The 22074-nt window shown below is 47.7% G+C and overlaps 9 protein-coding genes and 1 non-coding gene across 10 annotated transcripts; 6 read left to right on the top strand and 4 right to left on the bottom strand.

The window, feature by feature from the left end:
- The first annotated feature begins 1308 nt into the window (after window positions 1-1308).
- Window positions 1309-4065, top strand: FOXG_09644 (alpha-glucuronidase). The gene has a single exon (XM_018388859.1). It carries the CDS (start codon window positions 1391-1393, stop codon window positions 3917-3919), a length of 2529 nt encoding a protein of 842 aa, XP_018247006.1. The 5' UTR covers window positions 1309-1390; the 3' UTR covers window positions 3920-4065.
- Window positions 3993-5778, bottom strand: FOXG_09643 (endoglucanase type B). The gene is made up of 5 exons (XM_018388858.1): window positions 5638-5778; window positions 5226-5588; window positions 4929-5176; window positions 4271-4880; window positions 3993-4214 (listed from the first exon to the last, which is right to left on the bottom strand). The coding sequence occupies exons 1-5, from the start codon at window positions 5724-5726 to the stop codon at window positions 4136-4138; spliced, it is 1389 nt and encodes a 462-aa protein (XP_018247005.1). The 5' UTR covers window positions 5727-5778; the 3' UTR covers window positions 3993-4135.
- Window positions 5779-6691: 913 nt separating this feature from the next.
- FOXG_09642 (uncharacterized protein) lies at window positions 6692-7440 on the bottom strand (the record flags this gene model as incomplete). Its single annotated transcript, XM_018388857.1, has 3 exons — window positions 6692-6798; window positions 7094-7115; window positions 7258-7440. The coding sequence occupies 3 exons, from the start codon at window positions 7438-7440 to the stop codon at window positions 6692-6694; spliced, it is 312 nt and encodes a 103-aa protein (XP_018247004.1).
- A 145-nt stretch (window positions 7441-7585) lies between these two features.
- On the top strand, window positions 7586-9103 carry FOXG_09641 (uncharacterized protein). The gene is made up of 6 exons (XM_018388856.1): window positions 7586-7812; window positions 7869-8130; window positions 8188-8316; window positions 8362-8418; window positions 8469-8668; window positions 8723-9103. Exons 1-6 carry the CDS (start codon window positions 7682-7684, stop codon window positions 8991-8993), a joined length of 1050 nt encoding a protein of 349 aa, XP_018247003.1. The 5' UTR covers window positions 7586-7681; the 3' UTR covers window positions 8994-9103.
- A 57-nt stretch (window positions 9104-9160) lies between these two features.
- FOXG_09640 (uncharacterized protein) lies at window positions 9161-12014 on the top strand (the record flags this gene model as incomplete). Its single annotated transcript, XM_018388855.1, has 4 exons — window positions 9161-10185; window positions 10463-10587; window positions 10638-10853; window positions 10899-12014. The coding sequence occupies exons 1-4, from the start codon at window positions 9282-9284 to the stop codon at window positions 12012-12014; spliced, it is 2361 nt and encodes a 786-aa protein (XP_018247002.1). The 5' UTR covers window positions 9161-9281.
- A 620-nt stretch (window positions 12015-12634) lies between these two features.
- Window positions 12635-13273, top strand: FOXG_09639 (uncharacterized protein; the record flags this gene model as incomplete). Its single annotated transcript, XM_018388854.1, has 1 exon — window positions 12635-13273. One exon carries the CDS (start codon window positions 12635-12637, stop codon window positions 13271-13273), a length of 639 nt encoding a protein of 212 aa, XP_018247001.1.
- A 794-nt stretch (window positions 13274-14067) lies between these two features.
- Window positions 14068-15555, top strand: FOXG_20109 (uncharacterized protein). Its single transcript, XM_018400385.1, has 6 exons — window positions 14068-14201; window positions 14252-14497; window positions 14552-14754; window positions 14811-14899; window positions 14957-15127; window positions 15203-15555. The coding sequence occupies exons 1-6, from the start codon at window positions 14169-14171 to the stop codon at window positions 15442-15444; spliced, it is 984 nt and encodes a 327-aa protein (XP_018247000.1). The 5' UTR covers window positions 14068-14168; the 3' UTR covers window positions 15445-15555.
- Window positions 15556-15648: 93 nt separating this feature from the next.
- FOXG_09638 (endo-1,4-beta-xylanase B) lies at window positions 15649-16893 on the bottom strand. The gene is made up of 2 exons (XM_018388853.1): window positions 16341-16893; window positions 15649-16288 (listed from the first exon to the last, which is right to left on the bottom strand). Exons 1-2 carry the CDS (start codon window positions 16634-16636, stop codon window positions 15886-15888), a joined length of 699 nt encoding a protein of 232 aa, XP_018246999.1. The 5' UTR covers window positions 16637-16893; the 3' UTR covers window positions 15649-15885.
- Window positions 16894-17948: 1055 nt separating this feature from the next.
- FOXG_20108 lies at window positions 17949-18064 on the top strand. The gene has a single exon (XR_001936405.1). It is a non-coding gene; the product is annotated as a 5S ribosomal RNA (ribosomal RNA).
- Window positions 18065-20047: 1983 nt separating this feature from the next.
- FOXG_09637 (uncharacterized protein) lies at window positions 20048-21817 on the bottom strand. The gene has a single exon (XM_018388852.1). It carries the CDS (start codon window positions 21743-21745, stop codon window positions 20402-20404), a length of 1344 nt encoding a protein of 447 aa, XP_018246998.1. The 5' UTR covers window positions 21746-21817; the 3' UTR covers window positions 20048-20401.
- Between the last annotated feature and the right edge of the window lie 257 nt (window positions 21818-22074).

Genomic DNA, 22074 nt, shown 5'->3' with positions numbered 1-22074 from the left:
CATGTGGATTTTGGGTAAGATGGCATGCGAGTTCGAGCTGATTTGGCCATGCATGCAACGTAAAGCGGCTGTATAGTTTGCCAGGGGGGTTTGCACGATTACGCTTGTCTATGATCAAGGCGATCCCATTGCTTTTGGCCCAAGTCCAAAAAGCTTGACATCGGAATCCACTATACGCCTAATAGTGGAGATGCCACTGGAGGGCCTCGATTTTGGGTCTCCATGTGCTGGGTTTGGCTCAGTGTCGTGCTGCGCTGGCAAAGCGTTCCGGTCGAATCAGATCATGAATACTTGCACAAATCGCCACAATTTGCATGACAATCGTTGTGCAGAAAAATTCTCATCAGAATTTCGCTGTTACACAAGTCACTAGCCACATGTTTTATATGGATCAGGTGACCTATTCGTTGCTGTGAGTGAGTCAAGCTGCCAAGAATAGGACAGCAAGTCATCCCAAGTCGAAAATTTTAAGGGATCCGAGCTCTACCAGCACATGTCAATTCGAATTAGCTAGCTCTGACTCAGAATTTGCGTTTCAGAAAAACAGTTGTGTTGTCAATTTGTGCGCTGTGTGACTGTTACACTCGCTAAAGCACTGCGGGCGCACTTATACCTGTCCTTCGGCCCTGACGGCAAGGAAACAATTGTCTGTTCTGTTCAAAATGGATTTCTGTGCATTTCTGTGCATAGCATATGCATAGCACATCATCCATGTTATACATGAGTTGTGCAGATCCCATCATGTCATGCCCCCTTGCATGGAACGGCATAACTGATCGCCGACATCGTTTTTGCCTAAATACATAAACTTCAGCTTACACGCTTCAGTACAAAGATCAACATTGGCAATAGAATTTCGGAGAGATTGCCGATGTTATTTCGTGGGGAAATACCTAAAGCTACGCACTGTCCCGTTTCATTGCCAGATTGATCTGCCATTGACAGAGCTTAATCTCTCGATGGTTATTATAGAGTTTAGACTAGATTATGGCAGCTTAGAAGAGCTCATCATAAATTATGGTAGCTTAGCTAATCTTATATGAAGCTCTCCCAGGGCTTTACTGATGTTGTTTCCTTATATCCGCAATTCTCATGGTACGACCCTAGTCCACCTGAGTCCAAAAGATCAGCCAAGACCGGACGAACAGTGAAGCTCGGTCCATTTACCCCGAAGTGAACCTGGATGCCGATTGATGGACTAACTAATACAGCATCATCGGCTGTCGATCTCAGCCGTAGCCACAATCCCAAGGCTAATTCAAATAGCCTGAATGAATTCACCAGTAATTACTCCGCATATCATCGTGAGACATGCTGCGATATAAGACGATGGCCTTGCTTCAATCAGACGGGACGTCACAGACTATTACAGTCGCAGTCATAGCTCACCATGTGGCTCTCGACTTTACTCTTCGCTTTGTTCACCTGCGTTATCGCAGAGGATGGCATTGATGGTTGGCTGAGATATGCTCGCTTGCCATCAAGCGCCTCCATTAATGCCAAGTCGTTTCCTCGAAAGATCCATATCATTGGTGGTTCCAAGAGGAGTCCCCTCGGCAGTGCTGCCTCGGAACTCCAAAAGGGCTTCAGCGGTATTCTCAACATCGACTTGAAGACTGAGACCAACTCAAAGTCGTGCGACTTCTCACAGTCAATTGTCGTTACCACCGAGGAGAACCTCAAGAAGTCTTGCAAGGGCAAATTGTCTCATCCCAAGCTTGAGGCTGATGGCTACTGGCTCAGCACTTCTGGCAACTCTGTCACGATCATTGGCCAGAATGAGCGCGGTGCTCTGTATGGCGCCTTTGAGTATCTCTCCATGCTCGGTCAGGGCAACTTCAAGAAAGTCGAGTACGCATCGAACCCCAGTGCGCCCATTCGATGGGCCAACCAGTGGGACAACCTCAACGCAAGCTCAACCCATGGCTCCATCGAGAGAGGCTATGGCGGTCCTTCTATCTTTTTTGACGGCGTCAAAAACGTGCGAAAGGATCTCTCACGAGTTCCTCTCTTCGGGCGTCTTCTCGCCTCCATCGGTATCAACGCTGTCGTCATCAACAATGTCAACGCTGACGTGAGACTCTTTAATTCTGAGAACCGCAAGGGTCTTATCGAGATTGCCGACCTGCTTCGTCCCTGGGGTGTTCAAGTCGGTCTCTCTCTCAACTTTGCATCACCCCAGTTGCTCGGAGGCCTGGACACCTTTGATCCTCTTGACGAGAAGGTTATCAAGTGGTGGCATGAATTGACTGATGGTCTTTATGATGGTATTCCTGACATGGCTGGCTATTTGGTCAAAGCGAACTCGGAGGGCCAGCCCGGACCTATCACGTATAACCGCACTTTGGCTGATGGCGCCAACATGTTTGCCAAAGCTCTTGAGCCCCACGGCGGTGTCGTTATGTTCAGAGCTTTTGTTTATGACAAGCTTGACTGGAATGACTGGAAGGCTGACCGCGCCAACGCCGCTGTCGAGTTCTTCAAGGAGCTGGACGGAAAGTTTGACGACAACGTAGTCGTTCAGATCAAATACGGCCCCATTGACTTTCAGATACGGGAGCCAGTCTCGCCTTTGTTTTCACATCTTAGAAAGACCAATAGTGCTATTGAACTGCAGATCAGTCAAGAGTACTTAGGACAGCAATGTCATCTGGTCTATCTGCCTCCGCTGTGGAAGACGATCCTGGATTTCGACATGCGAATCGACGGCAAAAAGTCCCAAGTCCGCGATATCGTATCCGGAAAAGTATTCAAGCGACGCCTAGGAGGATATGCTGGTGTCACAAATGTTGGTTTGGACAAGACGTGGCTTGGAAGTCATCTGTCGATGTCAAACCTGTACGCATTTGGACGTCTCGCTTGGGACCCCACGACGGATTCCCAGGAAATTAACGAGGACTGGACGCGTCTGACCTTCGGACTCGACAACAAGGTCCGAAAAGCCATTACTGATATGTCTATGGCTTCTTGGCCGGCCTATGAGAACTATTCCGGCAACCTGGGCATTCAGACCTTGACCGATATTCTCTACGCCCATTACGGACCCAACCCAGCTTCGCAGGACAACAACGGCTGGGGACAATGGACCAGGGCAACCCGCGATCACATTGGTATGGATCGTACAGTCAAGAACGGAACTGGAAACGCTGGCCAGTATCCCTCTGAAGTTGCCAAGCGGTTCGAGAGCACCGAAACGACCCCCGATGACCTCATGCTCTGGTTCCACCATGTCCCCTACACTTTCAAGCTCCACTCGGGTAAGACTGTGATTCAGCACTTCTACGATGCTCATTACAAGGGTGCCGCTATAGCTCAGACTTTCCACAAGACCTGGGCGTCGCTGAAGGGCAAGATCGATGACGACAGACTAGACCACGATCTGTTTAGACTAAAGTACCAGGCTGGCCACTCGATCGTTTGGAGAGACGCTATCAACGAATTCTACCGCAACCTGTCTGGCATTCCTGACAAACAGAACCGTGTTCGCAATCATCCTTACAGAATCGAGGCTGAGAAGATGGAGCTCGATGGCTATAAGCCTGTCAATGTCACCCCTACTGAGACTGCTTCCAAGTATGTCGCTATCTATACAAACAGCACTGGAACAGCCAGCACCACTCTCAAGTCCCCCAAGGGCACATATAACCTTGCTGTCAACTACTATGATATCGTTGGTGGCAAGTCCACTTGGTCTGTATACCTCAACAAGCGACTGATCGGCAAGTGGGTTGGAGACAATGAAGAGCGACTTGGTCATTGGCCAAGTGAGTTCCTTGACGGTCACTCTGCCACTCGTATCACCTTTGAAGGTGTCAAGATCCAACCAGGTGATAAGCTCGTGATCATTGGAAAGGCTGATGGCAAGGAAACAGCTGCGTTGGATTATGTTTCAGTTTTGCCTCAGGGCATTGTTGACTAGTTAGTCATTCTTTCTTGTGCTTCTTATCACATTTATGATTTAGCATTCCAGAAGAAGAAGAAGAAAAAGTATTGCTCCAATATTCAAATGTCAATTTATATGTGCTCGTAAACTAGCTATAATCCAGATAAAACATTCTAGGTCCAAGAATTTGACAAGTATTCTGATCTAACTTCAAACTTTTCACTTTGTTGAGATCAGCCATTCTTGTATAATTTACAGAAATGAGGGGTTGGCGTTGTCGAGGAGCTGCTCGAAGTAAGCCTGGAACCAGGTTCCGGCCTCAGGAGCGGGCCTGAAGATGAAATGTTAGCATGGGATGTAGTGAGAATATTGGATGGAGCAACTTACTTGAGAGCATCATCGAGACCACAGTGGTAGTCATAGCGAGCAGCAGAGGTATCAGAGGTACCATCAGACTCACCACCAGGCTTGACCCAGACGAAAGCGTCGGCGAGAGCATCACCAGTGTTGGTGGAAGGTCGAAGTCCGAAACCAGTACCCTTGGCGTTGCACCAATCGCCCTGAGCCTTCTGACCAGTAGGCTGCTTACCAGATCGGCCCTGGTCGACGATAAACTTGACATTGGACCAGCCCTCCTGAGCGAGAAGAGGAGCGAAGGCGTTGATGTATCGCTGCTCATCGTAGTTGGGGTTGCTCTCGGTGTAGTCGGGCTTGGTGGAGAGCTTCCAGCCGTTGTAGTTGGCGACGTTGGTGACGAGACCGCGAACGCGAGAAGGCTTGCCAGCGTCCTTGTAGATCTGGGCGTAGAGCTTAGCAGCAGGGCCAATGTTGGCGGGCCAGCCGAGCCAGCCACCGTGACCGGCATCGAGGTACATGGAGACGTTGGGGAGGTTGAGTTCCTTGATAGCGTAAACGGTGAGCTCCTTGTAAGCACTCTCGGCCTTGGCACACTTGTCGACGTTCAGGTTGGTGACCAGGTTAGCAAGAGAGTCAGGCTCTGCAATGGAATTAGCTAATGCAATGTCAAGAGTGATGGTTTACTTACCAATGACAAGGATGACCTTGGTGTCGGAGTAGTCCTGGAGGATGCCCTTGATCTTGGCGATGTAGGCCTTGTACTTGTTGGCACCGTCCTTGTCGAGGGAGTACTCTCCATTGGAGGCAGCAGCAGCGCAGTCACGGTTGGGAAGATCGTAGACAACGAACTGACCAGCATACTTGCCACCAGCCTTGTTAGCCTTGCGGATATCAGCAAGGGTATCCTCCATGAGAGAAATGTGGTCGTAGGTGTCCCTGAACCATGTCAATATACGAATCAATATTGGATTTAAGCTTGACTTACATCCACTGGAAGGAGGGAACATCAGCGACCTTGGCGGCAGCAGTAGCCTTGGCACCGCTCAGCTTAGGAACAGCCAAGTTCATAACCTCAGAGCGGTAGTAGCTGTTGGCCCAGAGATCAACACCAGAGTATGGGTTGCCACTGGCCGCAGGAGGGGCAGAAGTGACAGAGCCTCCAGCAGTAGTAGAGCTTCCACCCGTGGCGGTGGTCTTGGTGGCAGTGGTGGAGCTGGGTCCAGCAGCAGTCGAAGAAGGCTCAGCAGTGCCGGGCTGGCACTGGGAGTAGAAGTCGTTGAGCTTGACACACTTGTTTCCGCTGGTGCAGCAAGGAGTGCCGCTCCAGTTCTGGCCACCACACTGAGCCCTATTTCATTGTAAGTAGATGTTGTTGTAGTTGAGACTCGTAGACATACCAAACTCCGTTGCTGCAGGACTGGCGCTCTTCAACAGGAGCAGCAAGAGCTGTAGCCGCAAAGGCGGCGAGGATAAGCTTATAGGCCATAGCTGTCGAAGTTGAAGATTGACTGATGATGCTTGACTATTGACTGTGGATGGGTAGAGCAGAAATTTCAAGTGAGGTCCGTGACAGACGTTATATACATTTTCAAAGCATGTAGTTGCATCGTTGAAGTTTAAACGTCCCGGAACGACGGGATCTCAAACGTTAGTGCAAGGCCACCGTCTCCATCGGCAAAGAGATCCGGACAAGAACCCACTGTCAGATAATTCCCGGATGAGATCCAAAAAACATCCGAAGAGTCTTTCACGATGTGGAAACTTTCGGAGCGTCTGTATCGAGGCCGACCCCTCACTCATCACGTTTATTCACTCATTATTGAAGTGCCATCGCCACAAACGACTATCCCGGAACAGACAGCCGATACGGTCATGTGTCCAAAATACCCTGAACTGGATATTAAAATGATGTAACACTGAAACTGCTCATCTCGGAGGGGTTCCTCCTTGCAGTTCCTATTTGGGAAGTCCGGAGGTTTGACGCTTATATATCGAGCCATGATCCACGGAAACGTCGTCCTGTGATCCGAAAAGGTTTATGGGATGGAGACGTTGCTCAAAAATGCTCAGAGGATTACATGATTGATCATTGGGGTCCGGCTAGGTTGGGAAATGGCTGGGTTAGTGAACCATAGTCTTCGGGGATGTCGGCTTGGGACTAACGCACAGAAGACAAGGATTTCCTGAAAGGAACGCAAACTCAAATCACGACCAATAAAAGCTCAGCCTTGTTGATGTTGAGTTTAGCCGCATCGTACTGGTAATTTACCCCTCGTTTCAACTATACTACTCTTCACAAGATACCTGGGGCGACTTTGCCGTAACCCCTTCAAGCTAGTCCTTCTCTAAACTCCTCCTCGTCTTAGAGGCCCTACAATGGATTCTAAAAGAAACGTGGCAGTTTTATGTAAGAAGTTTTCGCTCTCGTCTATCTACCTCTCAGTACAAATATCATTGGCTTGTTTTGACAACCCCCAACCAGAAAGTCTTCTCAGTCCCCTCCAGGTTTGGTGTTCCATCATTTACCAACAACCTATTGTCTTCGGCTTCCTTCAACGCTTTTCATGTATTAGCAGAGCTGCAAATCGCTAGTCATAAATGACAAATACCCCTCTTAAGAGCTCCGCTTTGAGGACTCGCTTGACAGTGTTATGTTGCTGGCGCTGATCAACATGATTCGTCTCGTTCTGAGAAACAAAAATTCTGAATATGTCTCCGAGTTGAACAATTTTATAAACTCTAACTCAAAAGCTCGAACGGAAGAGAGAGTCTAGCTGGGCTAGTGGTAGGTAGTTTGGACTTTTTATGATGGCTTATTCCTTAAAGCATCAAACCTGCTCTGAATATACTCACAGCTTGCCATAAGTTTGAACAGCTAGTCATATAATTCTTCAGAAGTTTAGGGTATTTTATGATTACTTGTTGAGCTGCACGATGGCGCATTTCTTATAGCAACAGACGTGCGACTGGACCACGGAGAATGCCGTTCGCACTAACCCTAACTGCAGCCATCTTACTCTTGCATACCAGTCCTTCAGCTGCTGCTTGTGCCTGCAAAAATATCTGAGCTTTACTGATGCGAGACGTGAGATGATACGTCCAAGCATCTCAGCCGCACAGTAGTCAAAGATTCGGCACATCAACAGCCCGAGCGGCAGTACGCCTCTTGAGATGGACCAACTGTTCACGCGCGGTGACATCGTGGCGGGCGGCGCCAGCCTATGAGATAGTGTTGTGGCGTTGAGATTACATTGATCAGTAACCTCTCTCCTCAAGCTTATACGAGTGGCTTGCATTGACTTCCAAATATTCGATTAGGTCGTAGTGTAAATGCATTTATACCAACTTCCCCGCCTTTCATGGCATGAATCCATGAATCACCATTCTAAAGTTTCTTGATATACGCAACGGTAGTCTTATTGTCATTTCACTTCATTCAAAATGGCAACTCAAGCAGGTATCATTATCGAAGGGGCCAACCAACCTCACAAAGTCGTCGACAATATCCCCCGCCCGTCCCCCGAAGACAGGCAGGTTCTTGTGAAATGCCTCGCCGTAGGTCTCAATCCCATGTATGATACTGCATACCCAGTCTATGTAGAGCTCCAGACTAATGGCAACGATAAAGTGACGCTCTCCAGCATCACACTGGGATGATGGTAAACGAGTGGCCCGCAATCCTAGGCAGTGATGGCGCTGGTGTTGTCATTGAAGTTGGACCCGACGTTGCCAGGCTGAAGGCCGGCGACTACGTGTACAGCTGTGCCCCAGTCGGCCAGAATCGGTTCACGCCATTTCAGGATGCTTACCTGGCTCGGGAAGATTTGCTGTTCAAAAGGGGCAACAACATCTCCCTTGAAGATAGCTGCACCATTGGAACATGTCTTCTGGTAACTATGAGACCTCGCAGACCAATAACCGAGAATGTGAAGCTGACAGCTCAACAGACTTCAAGCCTGTGTCTCCTTGGTGGGGCAGGGCTCGAGCTTCCTGGCGATGCGAACAAATCCCAGGAAAAAGATGAATGGATCGTCGTTTTGGGCGGCAGTGGTAACGTTGGGCAATTTGCAATACAGGTAGCAACCCGAGCCTGGCCAATCTTTTGTCTCTAACACTCTCAGCTGGGTAAAGTCTGTGGATACAAGGTCCTGGCATCTTGCTCTCCATCTAAGCAATCTGTGAGTCCTTTCAACTAAGTGCTCATACCGTAGTGCTAATTTTTGCCTAGGTTGCTGTCCGAAACGGAGCTTCAGCGACCTTTGACAGTCGTGAGACGATTGACGCGCAAGTCGCGGAAATCAAGAAGATTACCAACGGAAACTTTGGCAAAATGATGGATGCGAGCACTTATGGTTACAAGGTCATGGTGAAAGCTCTCGAAACCGCTTCTAATGCGAAAGAGAAATACCTTACGTCGGTTGACTCTTGGTAAGTTCTCTAACCCTATTATCAAGCTTGAAAACGCCGCTCATGTATGGTTAGGTCCCCATTCTCAACACCATCTTCTATCAACGAGTACAGAGCAGACCTTGGCCATCTCTGCCGCCCCAACGAGAGGGATGGAGCACAGATTACATCCAATATCGCCAACTGGATTCCGTTGCTTGAAAAGCATATTGCTGCTGGGACTCTGAAGCCACTCGAGCATCATGTTGCTGACGGGGTCGGATGGGAGAAGGTCATCCAGGGCATTCAAGACATGGAAGGGGGAAAAATTGGGAAGAAAATTGTTGTGAGAACCCAGGAAGAGTGAAGAGGGCTTTGTTATTTTTTCCACGTTGCATTTCGTGATTGCTGATCTGCGCTGTTTGAAACAAATATGGAATGGTTTGTTGCATAAGAAGCCAATCACGAGACCTGGGCGGCGCGTAAAATGCAACACAGCCCAGTGCGGCTGAGACGTCAGGCGCTTCACAAGGCTTTCCTTTCTGTTCTATCTCAACAATTTTGCTACCTTTAAACGAAAATATTGGCCACTCTTACTATGTGACATGTCTAGTTTCAAGAGTAGCATTTGCGGCCTCGGCATATCGAAACCACCATGGAAGCAATCGGCGTGGGTGCCAGCACTCTGGCCTTCGTCCTCTTAGCCCTTAAATCGGCCAAGATTGTCAATGAGTCACTCTCGTCAATCAAAGATGCACCAAGGATAGTCTCCGAGTTATTGAAAGACATAGAGTCACTACAGTCCGTTCTCGGGCGCATATCTGGTAGCTTGCTGCGACACGCACCGACAAGCACAATTGAGTCATTAAATGACATTCTGCAGGCGTGCACAACAGAGCTGTCGAGCATAGAATGCCGGCTCGCAAAATTCTCTACAAGCTCTGGCAGTAGTCGTTCGAGTCGCATGTACAAGGGCGTTCTCGCATACGTCAAGAAAGAAGACCTAGAGAATGCGCGAGGCAGGATACGAGACAAGTCAACGCAAATAAACCTATACCTTAGCCTTCTCCAAGCGCAATCACTTTGGCAAGTGTCATCAAGGATAGATACTCACGCAAATGTGACGGCCACTATTCTGGAGCAGATACTTGGAGAGGTATCAAAACTTCATACAAGACTTGATCAGGATGCTGCACCCGTCGAGGTGGAGGAGCTTCCGGCGACCCCATACGATGAAGATATTATAGACGGCGCGATAGCGGGTCAGCTTGGTGCCATGGCACTTTGCTCTGAACTGGAATCTAGTATATACCGCCTTTCTACCCTCATTGACCATGACGGCTTGACGTTGGACGCCGATGATGCTGAACAGATCATTGATGACCTACGGAGATTTGTTGTCATTGCCAAGGAGAGGTCGATTGAAAAGTCTAGACTCAGTAGCAACTCCACTAGCTACAGTTCCGTCACAGAGGATGATGCAAAGGCGTTCGGTAGAGACCTGAAGCTGATAGAAGGACTGATTCTTTCCGCTCCTATCATTGCAATCAATCAGTCTGGTAACTATACTCTCTCTTTGTTCCTCTGATCCATAACTGATCCTACATATCAGTCTCTGGTTCTCGAAAACTCCGTCGATCTCAACCAACAAGAGAAGAAGGATATGTACCAGGGGTGTCGACGCGTCTAGAAATGTCAACACCTTTCGCGATGTCGTTGCTAACATTGTGTTCCGCCCCTCGAATTATCCCTGGATGTTTTCGGTGTCGCTTTCCCAAGGGCAACTTTTCGATCGGAGCATCCAGAGTATCCCGCACATATCTATCTGTCGCATAGTCCCGAATGACTCGCTTGTCTTTACTCTGGTGAAACAGGGCTCCCTCAAGGAGTTCATGACCATGCTACAGGAGGGCAAAGCAAGCCTGCGTGATCATGACGAGCAGGGTATGCCACTTTTACATGTAAGAGTGTTATCTGTGGGTCCCTGAAACTTTTACTGACCCTTCTGAAGTATGCAGCTACGGCGAGCGTGGAGATGTGCAAATTCTTGATCGAGTCTGGAGCAGATGTGGATGAGATGGGAGAGCATACGGGCACTGCTCTGTCGCGTATCGCAGGGCTGGACAGACACGATACAACACTAGTACTACTCGAGAATATGGCTGACCCCACGTTGTCATACCCAGGGTGGGATAACCCATTGTCCACGGCTTGTAACCTAGATCTCGTAAGTATTCGAAAGATAGCAACCATGTGTACTGATACAGTCTAGCCCTCCGCAGAGCTCTTCCTCAAGCACGGGGGACACTTCACAATGCATGATCTAGAGAGCTTCGACCTGAATGGAAGGACAAGACTTCACCAAGTTTGTATGGCAGAAAGCAGGGCAACGAGCAAGAAGAAAGCAGTTGCTATGCTGGCGGCGGCTGGCGCCAACCTTAACGCTCGCGTAGCAAAGTCATGGTCTCCGGACGATCACCAGACGCTGGGGTTCACGTGCCTGCATAGTCTTGTTTACAAAGCTCATCGAAGCAGGGATCGAGACGAGTTGGAAGCCGTAGTCTTCCTGATCCAACAAGGAGCAGACATCCTTGCGGTTGACCACCATCAGCATAGCGTTTCGATGCGTGCATATTTACCTAATGATGGCGATAACCAGTATTCGTCCAAAGGGTCGTACAGGGGCGATCTTTGGGATGCTGCTCTTACGATATGCGGCCATGATGTTAGCCAATACCGACATGCATACCCCAGAGTGCCCAGGTATAACAGAAATTACGGAAGGAAAGACTTCGAGAGATTATGGGAGGGGTATGAAGCCCTCTGCCCGTACTGGAACGATGAGCGATATCCGGAAACAGGCGGCGATGATGACTACTGGAAACAACCTGTGAGACGCTGCAAGCATATCGCATGTTCAGATTGTGAAGAGTTTCCGCCACAGGCTGATGAGCATGATGCGGAGCCAAAAAGAGACGCTGACGTCCCAGGCTACGCTCAAGCTATATATCGTGAATGGTTCTTAGCTCGCAGCCCGGAGTCTAACCCTTCCCATATGCCTTATATAGATCATATTTCGGAAGATTATGAAGATGATGACTACGCAGAAGAGGAGAGTCCATCCCCTGATATTTTTGAGGGGGGAGGGAGGGAATCGAGTGTCGATATTGAATCTGATGGTGGTGTTCGGTTTACCGATGAGATGAACAGTCTGTCACCACCGAGCAGTGAAGATGGTGAAGCAGCTTATGAGAGATTAGTCGCTCCGTATCAGCTTGAAGAAAGGGACGTTGAGGACTACCCTACTTTTGTCGATCGATGGTTAGAGCACTATATTCGAGCGGCTGAAGAAGAATATGGAGAAGAGGATGAGGAGATGGTGAATTGAACGAATTGATTACTAGTTTAGGTCAAGCCCCAATACTCAGCAGTGATCAACAACTAGATGATGTGAGATATCGGCTGAGCTCTGACTCCCGAGGTTTAATAAATGATGGCAATATTTAAAGTCGCATTTCATCAAGAATTAATAACATGCGGATCGAATTGTAACAAAACACATCATGAAAACGGCCTTTGCGGCACCGCTTTTGCCGATAATTGCTGACAGCTCTCAGCAAGCCGACCGAGGAGTGGCTGCTTACTAGCCCCCAACTTGCTTACCATACCAGCGATTTCCGAATAACCGAGCCGCGCGTGAGATAACCGTGTCATGCAGTGCCGTAGAGCCAAGCATCAGACTTCTGCTGTATCGGCGATCCATCATCCACCGAAACGCGCGGGTAAAAGTAGGGATTTGTAAGAAAGCAGAACAGCCCACATGCCTTGCGGGCATATGAAATTATTAATCTTGTATGAAGAGCTGGGGTATTTATTAAATTAATTGCGTATAAATAGGTTGAATACTGGATAAAGTTTCAAGAATATCTCTTCACTCATCACATAAACTCCTCCCTTCAAAGTCCCTTTATCTCATTAAATCACAATTTTAGAAAGCGCAAACACAATATGGCTGCCATCAAGAACATCGCTCTAATCACAACAAGCACTCGTAAAAGTCGAGTTGGCCCTCAGGTTACGAGCGTCATCAACGACATCCTCACTGGCGATGCAGACGCCAGCAAGAACACCAAGATCTCTCTAGTTGACGTCGCAGACTTCAACCTGCCCGTGTTCGATGAAGAAATCATGCCCGCCATGGTACCCGACAAGGGATCCTTCAAGCATGCCCACTCTATTGCCTGGAGCAACGAGATCAAGAAGCACGACGGCTATGTCATTGTCATTCCCGAGTATAACTTTGGTCTTGCAGGTGGCACCAAGAACGCTATTGATTACTTGTATAACGAGTGGATTGGCAAGGGTGTTCTGATTATCAGCTATGGTATCTTTGGAGGAAAGGCTGCAAGCGAATCTCTGGATAAGACCCTGAAAGGCATGAAGCTCAATGTGGTTGATACACGACCTGCTCTCGGATTTCATGGCGGTGTCGGTGATGATCTCTGGCTTGCTGGTGCTGGAAAGCTGGGAGACGAGACCAAGAAGGATATCATTGCTGAGACGCCTACTATCCTCAAGGCTTTTGGTGAATTGAAGGATTTGATGGACAAGCAGGTGCCCAAGGACACAGCCACGAATGGCGCATAGATCGTGAGGGTCGGTCATTGTATCTTATTTATAGAGTTGGTATATAAATCTATGGATATTATGTTCTTGTAACTCAAAGCGTTTGATAAGTTTATTCTAGGTTGATAAAGCTGACAGCTGATTGCATCGGGCGCCTTGACTCATATCTCTTGACGTGATAAGAGGTGTTGAGATTTTGTTTGGATGTATAATATCCCAAGTCCACGTTCAAAAGGCTGCAAAGAAGTATTGCGCCTCCTTCCCAGAAACATGCCAACATGGATCCCCCGATCAGCAGAGACTGGGCTAGCGCCATAAGTCTTCGTCGTTGTGTCAGTTGACGTGACATCGGTCCGCTGAAGATTGGTGGCTGCCAGGTCAAATGGCTGAAACCTTTCAGGGGCGCGGGTATGCGGCGTCAAGTGTGGAGGGCTGGACCGTTCTCTCCGCAGATAAGCTCGAGGTCTAGAAAACTGCAGATAGATCATCTACGTAGAGATGCATTCACTGGATGAGAGTTCGAGAAACGCGTCGCCCACATGAATCTGGGGATATCGTCAGTGTTGAATTTGAACGCGTGGGATTGACGTGATTATTACCGAAAGTCTTGACGGGAGCAGTGGTAGGTGGTGTTCTGGACCAGAATGTGGCTTGACGAGTATCAGATTAAACTTAGCAGATCACCCCAAGTTCTTCTGCCCTGTATCCGGGAGGAATGCAAACGCAAACTATCGCTGTTGCTTAGGTATGTGTGACTGCTACATTTGCAGACCTCCCTTTTCCTCTGGGGACCCCCTTCAACGTTCGTGTTGCATCATCTGTCCCCGAGTGGTAATGCTAGCGACTAGGACTTCATCAGCAAGGCGCGGTCCTCATCTCGCCAGTTGATGTTGTACGAGACTCAGCAATCTCCAAGATGCCAATAGATCCAAGTGGCCCAACAGTCATCGTAGGATACGTCGTCTCTTACGACAGGCGACATTACTGAATCATTCGCAGGCTACTGAATGGGCCCTTATCTCCATCGCGACCGCAGTAATTTTAGCGCGACTATACCTCCGACTCGTTCTACAACGACGAAGTCTACTCGCAAGCGATGTGTTCATGTGCGCCGCATGGGCTTCGGCCGTGGCGACAGCAAGCTTCGATATCTACTTCTACCGCATAGGCATTTTCAAACCTGGTACCACATTCGATCTTGCTGGATTCGAAGGAACAGCTGAAGAGGCAGAAAGCTTCTACAAGGTATACACGCTTGAGATCACCAAGGCATGTTATCAGCTAAGATGTTGCGAACAGCTCTACTATTTTGCCAACTATCCATTTTATGTGACTTTCTACTTATCAAAGGCAGCTCTACTGGCTGTGTACTTACAGATTTTCCCCGTCTTTATGGTAAAGCGACGTCGATTCCTATGGGTTGTTATCGTCTACGTTGCCATGGGCTTCGTTATTACAATACTGCTACTCAGCCTCTCATGTCTACCAGTATGGAGAAATTGGTAAATATATTCAATGGCAGCATATGCTCTATAGATTATACTAACCTATCACCAAGGACATTATCAGAACAAAGATGCACCGTTAAAAGCATTAAAACCAACTTTGAAATTTCCTGGGTTCTAAACATCAGTGGGGACATCCTGAGTATGTCATGTCCTCACATCTTGTCAATGATCTCTACTAATCGACATTGATGTACAGTTTTCATTCTGCCATGGCTCGTTATCCCCGAGCTCACCTTGAGGAGAAGACTGAGATATAGCCTATACGCCACGTTTCTCCTTGGTCTTATCAATATCATCTTCTGCGTAGTCCGCTTTGCCCAGATTGAGCAATATGGTGGAGATTTGGTGATCACAATTAGCCTTGTCGGTAAGTATTTCCAAATGAAAACCTTACCTCTCGTGGAAGAAAGAAACTAATCAATGCCATCCGTCTCGTAAACAGAATTATGGAGTTTCATCGATGCTTGCATTGGCCTGATTATCGCATGCCTCCCATCACTACGACCCTTCTTCAACTGGCGAGAAAAGATTCAGTACTACGGTCAGAGTAGCGGTCAAGATAGTAAGGGAGACTCAAGCCAAAACTCGAGGAGACCGATGATATCGTTAGACCCAGAAATGTTGAGTCAGCCATCTAACGTTCACTTGAGTGAAGATATGCAACGGAGGTTCTCGGTAGTATAAAGATGAGAGACGAGGAGGAAACCTGATCATTAACGAAGGAATATTTGTATGATTTACCATGATATACCCTTCTGTTAAATTGGCTTTGTATTATACAAAGGTGTTGGAGGCTGAAGCGACTCAGAAACTGAATCTTGTTATTGGCTCCTATGGGAACTGGTCTGTGTATCATCAGGCCGCCAAGATCGCATGTCACTCTATATTGGCCAAAAAAAAAGTATGTACGTAAAAAAGCCGAGCAAGCCGGCTATCGTTGTATGTTCAGTTAGGTGCTAAGCTATGTACAATGAAGTAAAGACCGGTCCTGAGTGAAGTCCAGTCACAAGTCCGGACTCGTAAACACGTAATCCCATCTGAAGCTTCCGAAGATACAGAGAATGGCTATCTTCAAGAGACTACCATATCATCATGGCCCCCAGAACTTCTAGTCATAATGCCTCTTTACTGGGAGACAGTCATGCTGGCAGAGCCAGAGCTGTAGTAACCCTCAACAGCAAGGATCTGATAGTCGTGGGTACCAAGGTTGAGGCCGACGTTCTTCCAGGCCTGGAAATGAGCACCGGTATTGACGGATCCGCTGGAACGCTTGTTGCGTCGGACAGACCAGTACTGCTGAAAGGTCTTGTTACCGTCAATGGAGGGGGCGTTGACACGGGTGCTGACGTAGATATCGTAGACAGATCCGTCAACATTGACCTCACCCTTCTTCTGGCCACCGGAAGAGGGGTTGTAAGTGCCGAAGTTCTCAACGATGTAGTACTCAATGAGAGGGTTGCGGGTCCAACCGTAAACGGCGAGGTAGCTGTTGCCGTTGGGGTTGTAAGAACCAGAGTACTTGATGGTGCTGCACATGAAGTTAGTATGAGGCTTAGAGAGGCAGCACAGGGGGAACTTACCGAGAAGTACCAGGCATCCAACCCTTTCCACCGACGTGGTTGCCGTTGCCGCTCCACTGCATGCTGAACTGGCCACCGTTGCCGTTGGTGTAGGTGACAGAGTTGGGTGTATCAGTCCAGAAAGAGAAGTAGTAACCACCGCTTGTGCCAGTAGTGGGCTGAGTGCGCTTGTCGAGGACGTTTGTGGGAGGGTCACGCTCGACAACGCTCATGCCGTCAACGGGCTGAGCGGAGGGAAGGGCCATGACACCAGTGACAGCCGAGACGGCGGCGAGGAGAGAGGTGAAGGAAACCATTGTGATGATGTTGACTTGAAGACTGTTGGAGACTGAAGCTGTTGGTTGATGGGATGAAGAGACTGATTGATGAGGACTCTCGTCGTATTTATATTGCCAAATGGTAGCACTTAGGCGATCCTTAATTGCTTTACATCATCCGAGTCTGGCCCAAGTTCGCGAGACTTGTGGGGAAAACGAATTGCCTAACATGGATGTGAAAGTGTCCGAGATCGATCTAAGTCTGTATGAAGTGTATACCCAATTTTGCCGGCGAGATAACCACTGGGAAAGTAAGGATCGATGGAAATGCTTGTTTGACCAGTTGACAGCAGTCATCCCAATGTGATTAGTGGGTCGATGATAATCCCGGAAACTCAACCAAGTCAGTACTCAGCTCCGTACTATGAAACATGCTAACCGTAGGGGTCTGGTTTATCCGGCCTTTGTGCAATTTCGGAGGAACAATGCCCGGAACGTCCGATTTAGGGCAAGACATGATATCGAATGGGAAAGCAAGAGTCGGCATTCGTAACATGGAGCCACATGGCATCGATGCAAGTTTTGCCATAGAGCCACCTCGAATGGGGCGGAGGTTGCATTGACTGCCGAAGACCCCAGACACGTCCGCGAGCTAGGAACTGGGCCGAGAACTAAGGTCTTTGATTAGGAAGGGGAGGACGAGGATCGGTCATTCAGCCTAAAAACCGAGGTTGCGTTTCAGAAGATCAGCGTGAGGATGCATGGTGTATAGCTGAGGTCTATTAAGATGTAAAACAAAGAACCCAGTCTAGAACTTGCTCATGACTCAGGGATAACACGAGAATGCACACTTGTTTAGCGATCCTTTGCCTTGGTAATTGGTGCATTTATTCGGGAATGATCCGTGCTCAGTGCACACACGGTTAAAACCGAACGATCATGGTGTCTTTGACAGAACAGATGCGACATTGGCTACGTAGGCATTGGATAGCGGTCTGACATACAATTTGGCCTCGGCTAAATTTAAGAATCCATAGTGACAAGAGGATCCGCCAAGCCGCGTTTTAGTGACGATGTAACTCCAACACTTTAAATCCAAGGCACATATCAATGCATTGTGAGCTTGCGGGGAACGACAAAATGATCGAATCAGGGTATCACATCGTAGCCTCTACCAAGGTATTGGACCTCTGCGCTGTCATGAAGACTTGGGCCCATTCAGGCAAAACTCCAATGCCGAACTTACATCCAGCCAAGACTGTTCCTGCGCCGTGATTAACCGCCAAGATGAACCTTCAGCTCGGCAGAACAGCACCTCCATAGACCTTCACAACAGTCTCATCAAGCACATACGACCAAAGCTCGTAGAAAATACGGGATCCCGTCCGCTCTCCCATAGTCAAGCTGCGAAGCGCTGGATTAGTAGTTGGGTCGGTGACGACCAGCGAATCCCCGGTGTTGTATGTTATTTTTGCCCCGTAGACAAGTGGAGGAACTTGTCGGACCGGCTGCTTTTTTGCTCTGCGATGATACTCATGGGTTGCTTCGTATATTCATGGTTAGGATGTGTAACCGCCAGCTGTGAGTCGCATTATCCAGAAGCTGGGGTAAATCCGTATTATGCAGACTTTGCAATCGCCGAAACTCTGTATATGATCATCTTAGCAATCTTGCCGTCATTTGCTACAAATATCATATCAGGCTGTTGTAAAATTTGAAGATGCGGCCCGTGCTGAAACTATATTATCCAGAATATTGTGAACCGTACGTTGTAGGCGTTCGTTCCGAATGCCCCAAGTAGGAATTACTTGATGGCTTCCGAGCCATGGTCTATTCGAATTGAGCAGTTTATGCTCTGCCTCTCCAGGTTCTCTGCATTTATTGATGATATTTCTGCAGCAATGTCACGCCATTTTCCTGTGCGAGAAGAGACAATTTGCAAGGTGAGCGCAGAGATTGGGCACGTTTTAAGGGTACCCTTATGTCTGCCTCATCAGTTCGACGGCATTGTCCTCACTGACAAGGTGGTGCACTTCAAGAATCGCAAGCAATAGCATCGAATTAATCAGAATAGTTATATCAAGTAAAATTAGGTCATCCCCTTAAGTCTTTGGATGTGAGAACGGAATTGATGAAATAAGCCATATGAAAACTCCTTATTTCAATTCAGAGCCTCGATTTTGGTTATGCGCCTTTTATCTGACCAAGTTGGGTTTAAAAAAAAGAGTTGATGTGATAGACAAAGATATACGATTCAAAATCTAACATTCGATAAATGTAACAAGTTTTAACATCAACGAGTTCTCTTTAAGAATAACAGAAATAATAGCAACTCTGAGTTTTCCGATGAAGTATCGGGTAACTCGTCGTTGAGCCGCTGAAACCTGTTTGCCAGAGCGGAGGTGGGGTCATTTCTGATTTTACACTAACTGAGCTTGTCGAAAAATGAGCCCAAAAGTGTTATTGCACTATCGACAGCTACAGTACAAGACGGTTAGTAAGATCAAGCACGACAACAATTAACTGACGAAATTTCTGTCTAGTATCAACTGATTGATCTGGGAGTTAATCCCGACAGTTTAAGAGACCTATTCATTGATTAGAGAACGTATATCTAAGTTGGTTAGATATATCTGCCGTAGATTACCAATAATTGCTGAAACCTAGAGTTGAAAATCCGCGGCTGGAACTTTGACAGTTTGAGGCAACATGTCTAACTGGGAGGACTATTCGCTGGAAGAGCTCATGATAGGATGATAACAGACTATTTAAAAATGGTGTTCAATATATGGATAATAACCTTATCATGAAGGTTCTGCCCAAAAAACTAAATATGAACATACTTCAATCAATTGGTTGCACTTTTAGGCTTCAAGGATTATTTCCCACCCGAAGATCAAAGATGTTCACGTAGTTTGATGTCGAAGACAATGACGAACCTGAGTGTTGGACTAAAGAGTTCAGCGCACAAGTGGAACATCCACCAAATGCCGATGAACATGCGATCATTGCTGGGAAGTGCGAACGAACAGAAAAACAGGGGGCCTTCATTATAAGCCTGAACAAACCATATTCTTATCTGAGTTCCCCACGTACCTTGTGTTCAGTCTTCACTTACCAACTCTAAAAGACATAATTGGAAGTTTAATTTCCTGTCCTTAAATACGCATGCCTTCCCCTCCTGTCAAAGGTTTATTGAGTTTCTCCTCCCATCATCAGCCCCTCGCATACCGCGCATCAGAATATCTCCTAAGCAAAAGATTCATCATGGACGACTTTCCATCGAGTCCGCCGAAGCTACTTGAACAAAAGCTGATGGGAAAGCAAAGACAGGATCCATCGCTGGCCATGAATAGTCCTTCGCCAATTCCAGCAAAAACCGCAATGCCCAAAAGTTATGCTGCAGCACTCAGGGGACCACGACCAGCACCCGGACCAACACCGCTTACAGTTGGGGCTCTGTCCCGCCTCAATGGCAAAAACTTAGAAGAAGAGTTGCGAGTTTCAAAGTCTTGGAGTAGTAAAGGACCAGCCCCTCGAATCAAGGAATGGGTTTGCCGGATTAGAGATATGCAGAATGGAAGGGAATTGCTTCGTCCCGAGAACTCACCTCGGTTGAAATAATGGGATTGGTTCAGAACTTGGCCTTGGTCGAGAGACTCGAAGAAAGTGAATCAGAAATTCGGCCCTGGCGCAAGTTTCATGTTTGAGAAGACGATACGAGGCAAAAGCGGATTGACAGAGGCGCAATGTTGGGAATGTTTGACGAAGAACTTCAATTTTATTATCTATTATAACGGATTGTTACTCAGGCTGTGAATGCCTCCTTTCCGACTCGATATATGACGGCAATGAACTGGAATATCTCGCGCTGCTTTCTGGAAGCCCGATATCCTCAGCGTCGGGCTGCACATCTCCTTTCTGCTCCTCCATTGTGAGCTGTACCGGCAGTACCAGCTTCAGGGTTGTCGATGCAACATTAATCGTTAGATGTAATTGATATGTCCTGGCAATCAGGCAAGAATAAAAAGTGGGCAAAAACATTTTCTTATCGCTCGCAAAACTTGTAATGGGTATTTCGATATGGCTGCTGAATGTCTCAGCAGTCTCGGTGACAACACTGTCTGTTTGTTTCGGTGAATTCTTCTCCCAACGTAAGCCGACCTCCGACTTCTTCACGACAGTATCTGAGCCATTATAGCAGTCTCTCGCGTTGACGATATGAGGGAGCTGTTGCATGGGCTCATCTTGTGACCATGTCTCTGACTCAATCTTTGCAGAAACACTGCATGTTTGCGGTAAGCTAGTCTTTTGGTCGCACAGCTTTAGTCTCAGGGACGTTGTAATCGTTGTAGGATGGAAACTCTTTCCGCTGGAATCAAGAACGATCGCGTTGGGTTGATCAGTATAAAACGTGATCTCGCCCGAAGAGCGACAAAAGACATTGGATTTGAGTTGCTTCGATGACCCGAACTTGAAAGTTCGGTTTGCTGTCGGGATCTTCAGAGGCGGATGTTCAACATGGCCTGGCAAGAACTGAACGGTTTCTTTGGCTTCCATCTTGGCATACTCTGGGCTTGCCGAGTCCCAAACCTGAGCAATGACACCGTAGTCAACGCGCACGCCTCTTGGGATCATGGCATCACTCTCCCAGCCGGTGATACTGGGTGGAAGATGTGAGTGCAACTGTCGTGTTTCTTGGAATATGACGTTATGCGAACAGGCCTCTGTACCGAGGCTATTGGGTAGTACAAAATAAAATGGAACCGTGTAAGTCTCATTCGCTTGTAGGATCTTAGTAGTTGGTAATGCCGCTTCCTCAATTGGCATTTCCAGATCAAGTAATCGATGCCATGTCTCAAATGACAAATTCGCATTGGGTCGCTCGACGCTTGAGTCGCAAACAAATTTTATCGAGATCTTGGTGAAAGGAATCTGCTTCTTAGGCTTGATGTTGACAGTGCCCATAACTATGGAGCCAGGGCGATAGCGCTTTGATGCATAATGATCATGGATATTAATGGTCAAGCCATTTTTCTTAGGGGGTAAAATAGAGTTAAGGCTCTGTAGGGCTGACGGATTGAATGGGCTAAGCACCGGGCGTGTCTGAAGAGGGACGCCGGATCTTTGCGTGTAAGGAGGCTCCATATTGACGATACTGATGAGAATTGATCCGACATCTTGGCGATATTTGGCCTTATTGTTATACAAGTTCTGCCTGACTAGGCATCTGCACTTTTCTCGATGAGTCGTGTCAATTGACCATGGCAAGTGACTCACGAATTCTGCGTAATACATGTCATCGGCTTAATCTGACCCGACTGTTACGCCTGGGAATAAGATGCGCGTCGCTACAGACCGCGTAATTGAGTCACTGGGTGTCGCAAGCACAGTCATCAGCTAAATTATTCATCCGTCAGCCAATTAGAAGCACAGTAGGATCGATTAACATTCACGATTTAAGGCTTTTCTTATGC

The sequence above is a fragment of the Fusarium oxysporum genome, chromosome 11, assembly GCF_000149955.1.
Source record: "Fusarium oxysporum f. sp. lycopersici 4287 chromosome 11, whole genome shotgun sequence".
Lineage (NCBI taxonomy): Eukaryota > Fungi > Ascomycota > Sordariomycetes > Hypocreales > Nectriaceae > Fusarium > Fusarium oxysporum.
The sequence above is the reverse complement of the archived record's forward strand: the minus strand, read 5'-3'. Positions and strand labels throughout refer to the sequence as shown.

Coding starts and splice junctions, on each gene's coding strand:
- FOXG_20109 (XM_018400385.1), top strand. CDS start 14,169: ATGCCAATAGATCCAAGTGGCCCAACAGTCATC. Junction 14,498..14,551: donor AGGCAGAAAGCTTCTACAAG/GTATACACGCTT, acceptor TGTTGCGAACAG/CTCTACTATTTTGCCAACTA. Junction 15,128..15,202: donor GATCACAATTAGCCTTGTCG/GTAAGTATTTCC, acceptor TCTCGTAAACAG/AATTATGGAGTTTCATCGAT.
- FOXG_09638 (XM_018388853.1), bottom strand. CDS start 16,636: ATGGTTTCCTTCACCTCTCTCCTCGCCGCCGTCTCGGCTGTCACTGGT. Junction 16,289..16,340: donor TGGATGCCTGGTACTTCTCG/GTAAGTTCCCCC, acceptor CTTCATGTGCAG/CACCATCAAGTACTCTGGTT.
- FOXG_09637 (XM_018388852.1), bottom strand. CDS start 21,745: ATGGAGCCTCCTTACACGCAAAGATCCGGCGTCCCTCTTCAGACACGC.
- FOXG_09643 (XM_018388858.1), bottom strand. CDS start 5,726: ATGGCCTATAAGCTTATCCTCGCCGCCTTTGCGGCTACAGCTCTTGCT. Junction 5,589..5,637: donor TCCTGCAGCAACGGAGTTTG/GTATGTCTACGA, acceptor ACAATGAAATAG/GGCTCAGTGTGGTGGCCAGA. Junction 5,177..5,225: donor GTTCCCTCCTTCCAGTGGAT/GTAAGTCAAGCT, acceptor GACATGGTTCAG/GGACACCTACGACCACATTT.
- FOXG_09644 (XM_018388859.1), top strand. CDS start 1,391: ATGTGGCTCTCGACTTTACTCTTCGCTTTGTTCACCTGCGTTATCGCA.
- FOXG_09641 (XM_018388856.1), top strand. CDS start 7,682: ATGGCAACTCAAGCAGGTATCATTATCGAAGGGGCCAACCAACCTCAC. Junction 8,131..8,187: donor CCATTGGAACATGTCTTCTG/GTAACTATGAGA, acceptor ACAGCTCAACAG/ACTTCAAGCCTGTGTCTCCT. Junction 8,317..8,361: donor TTGGGCAATTTGCAATACAG/GTAGCAACCCGA, acceptor TAACACTCTCAG/CTGGGTAAAGTCTGTGGATA.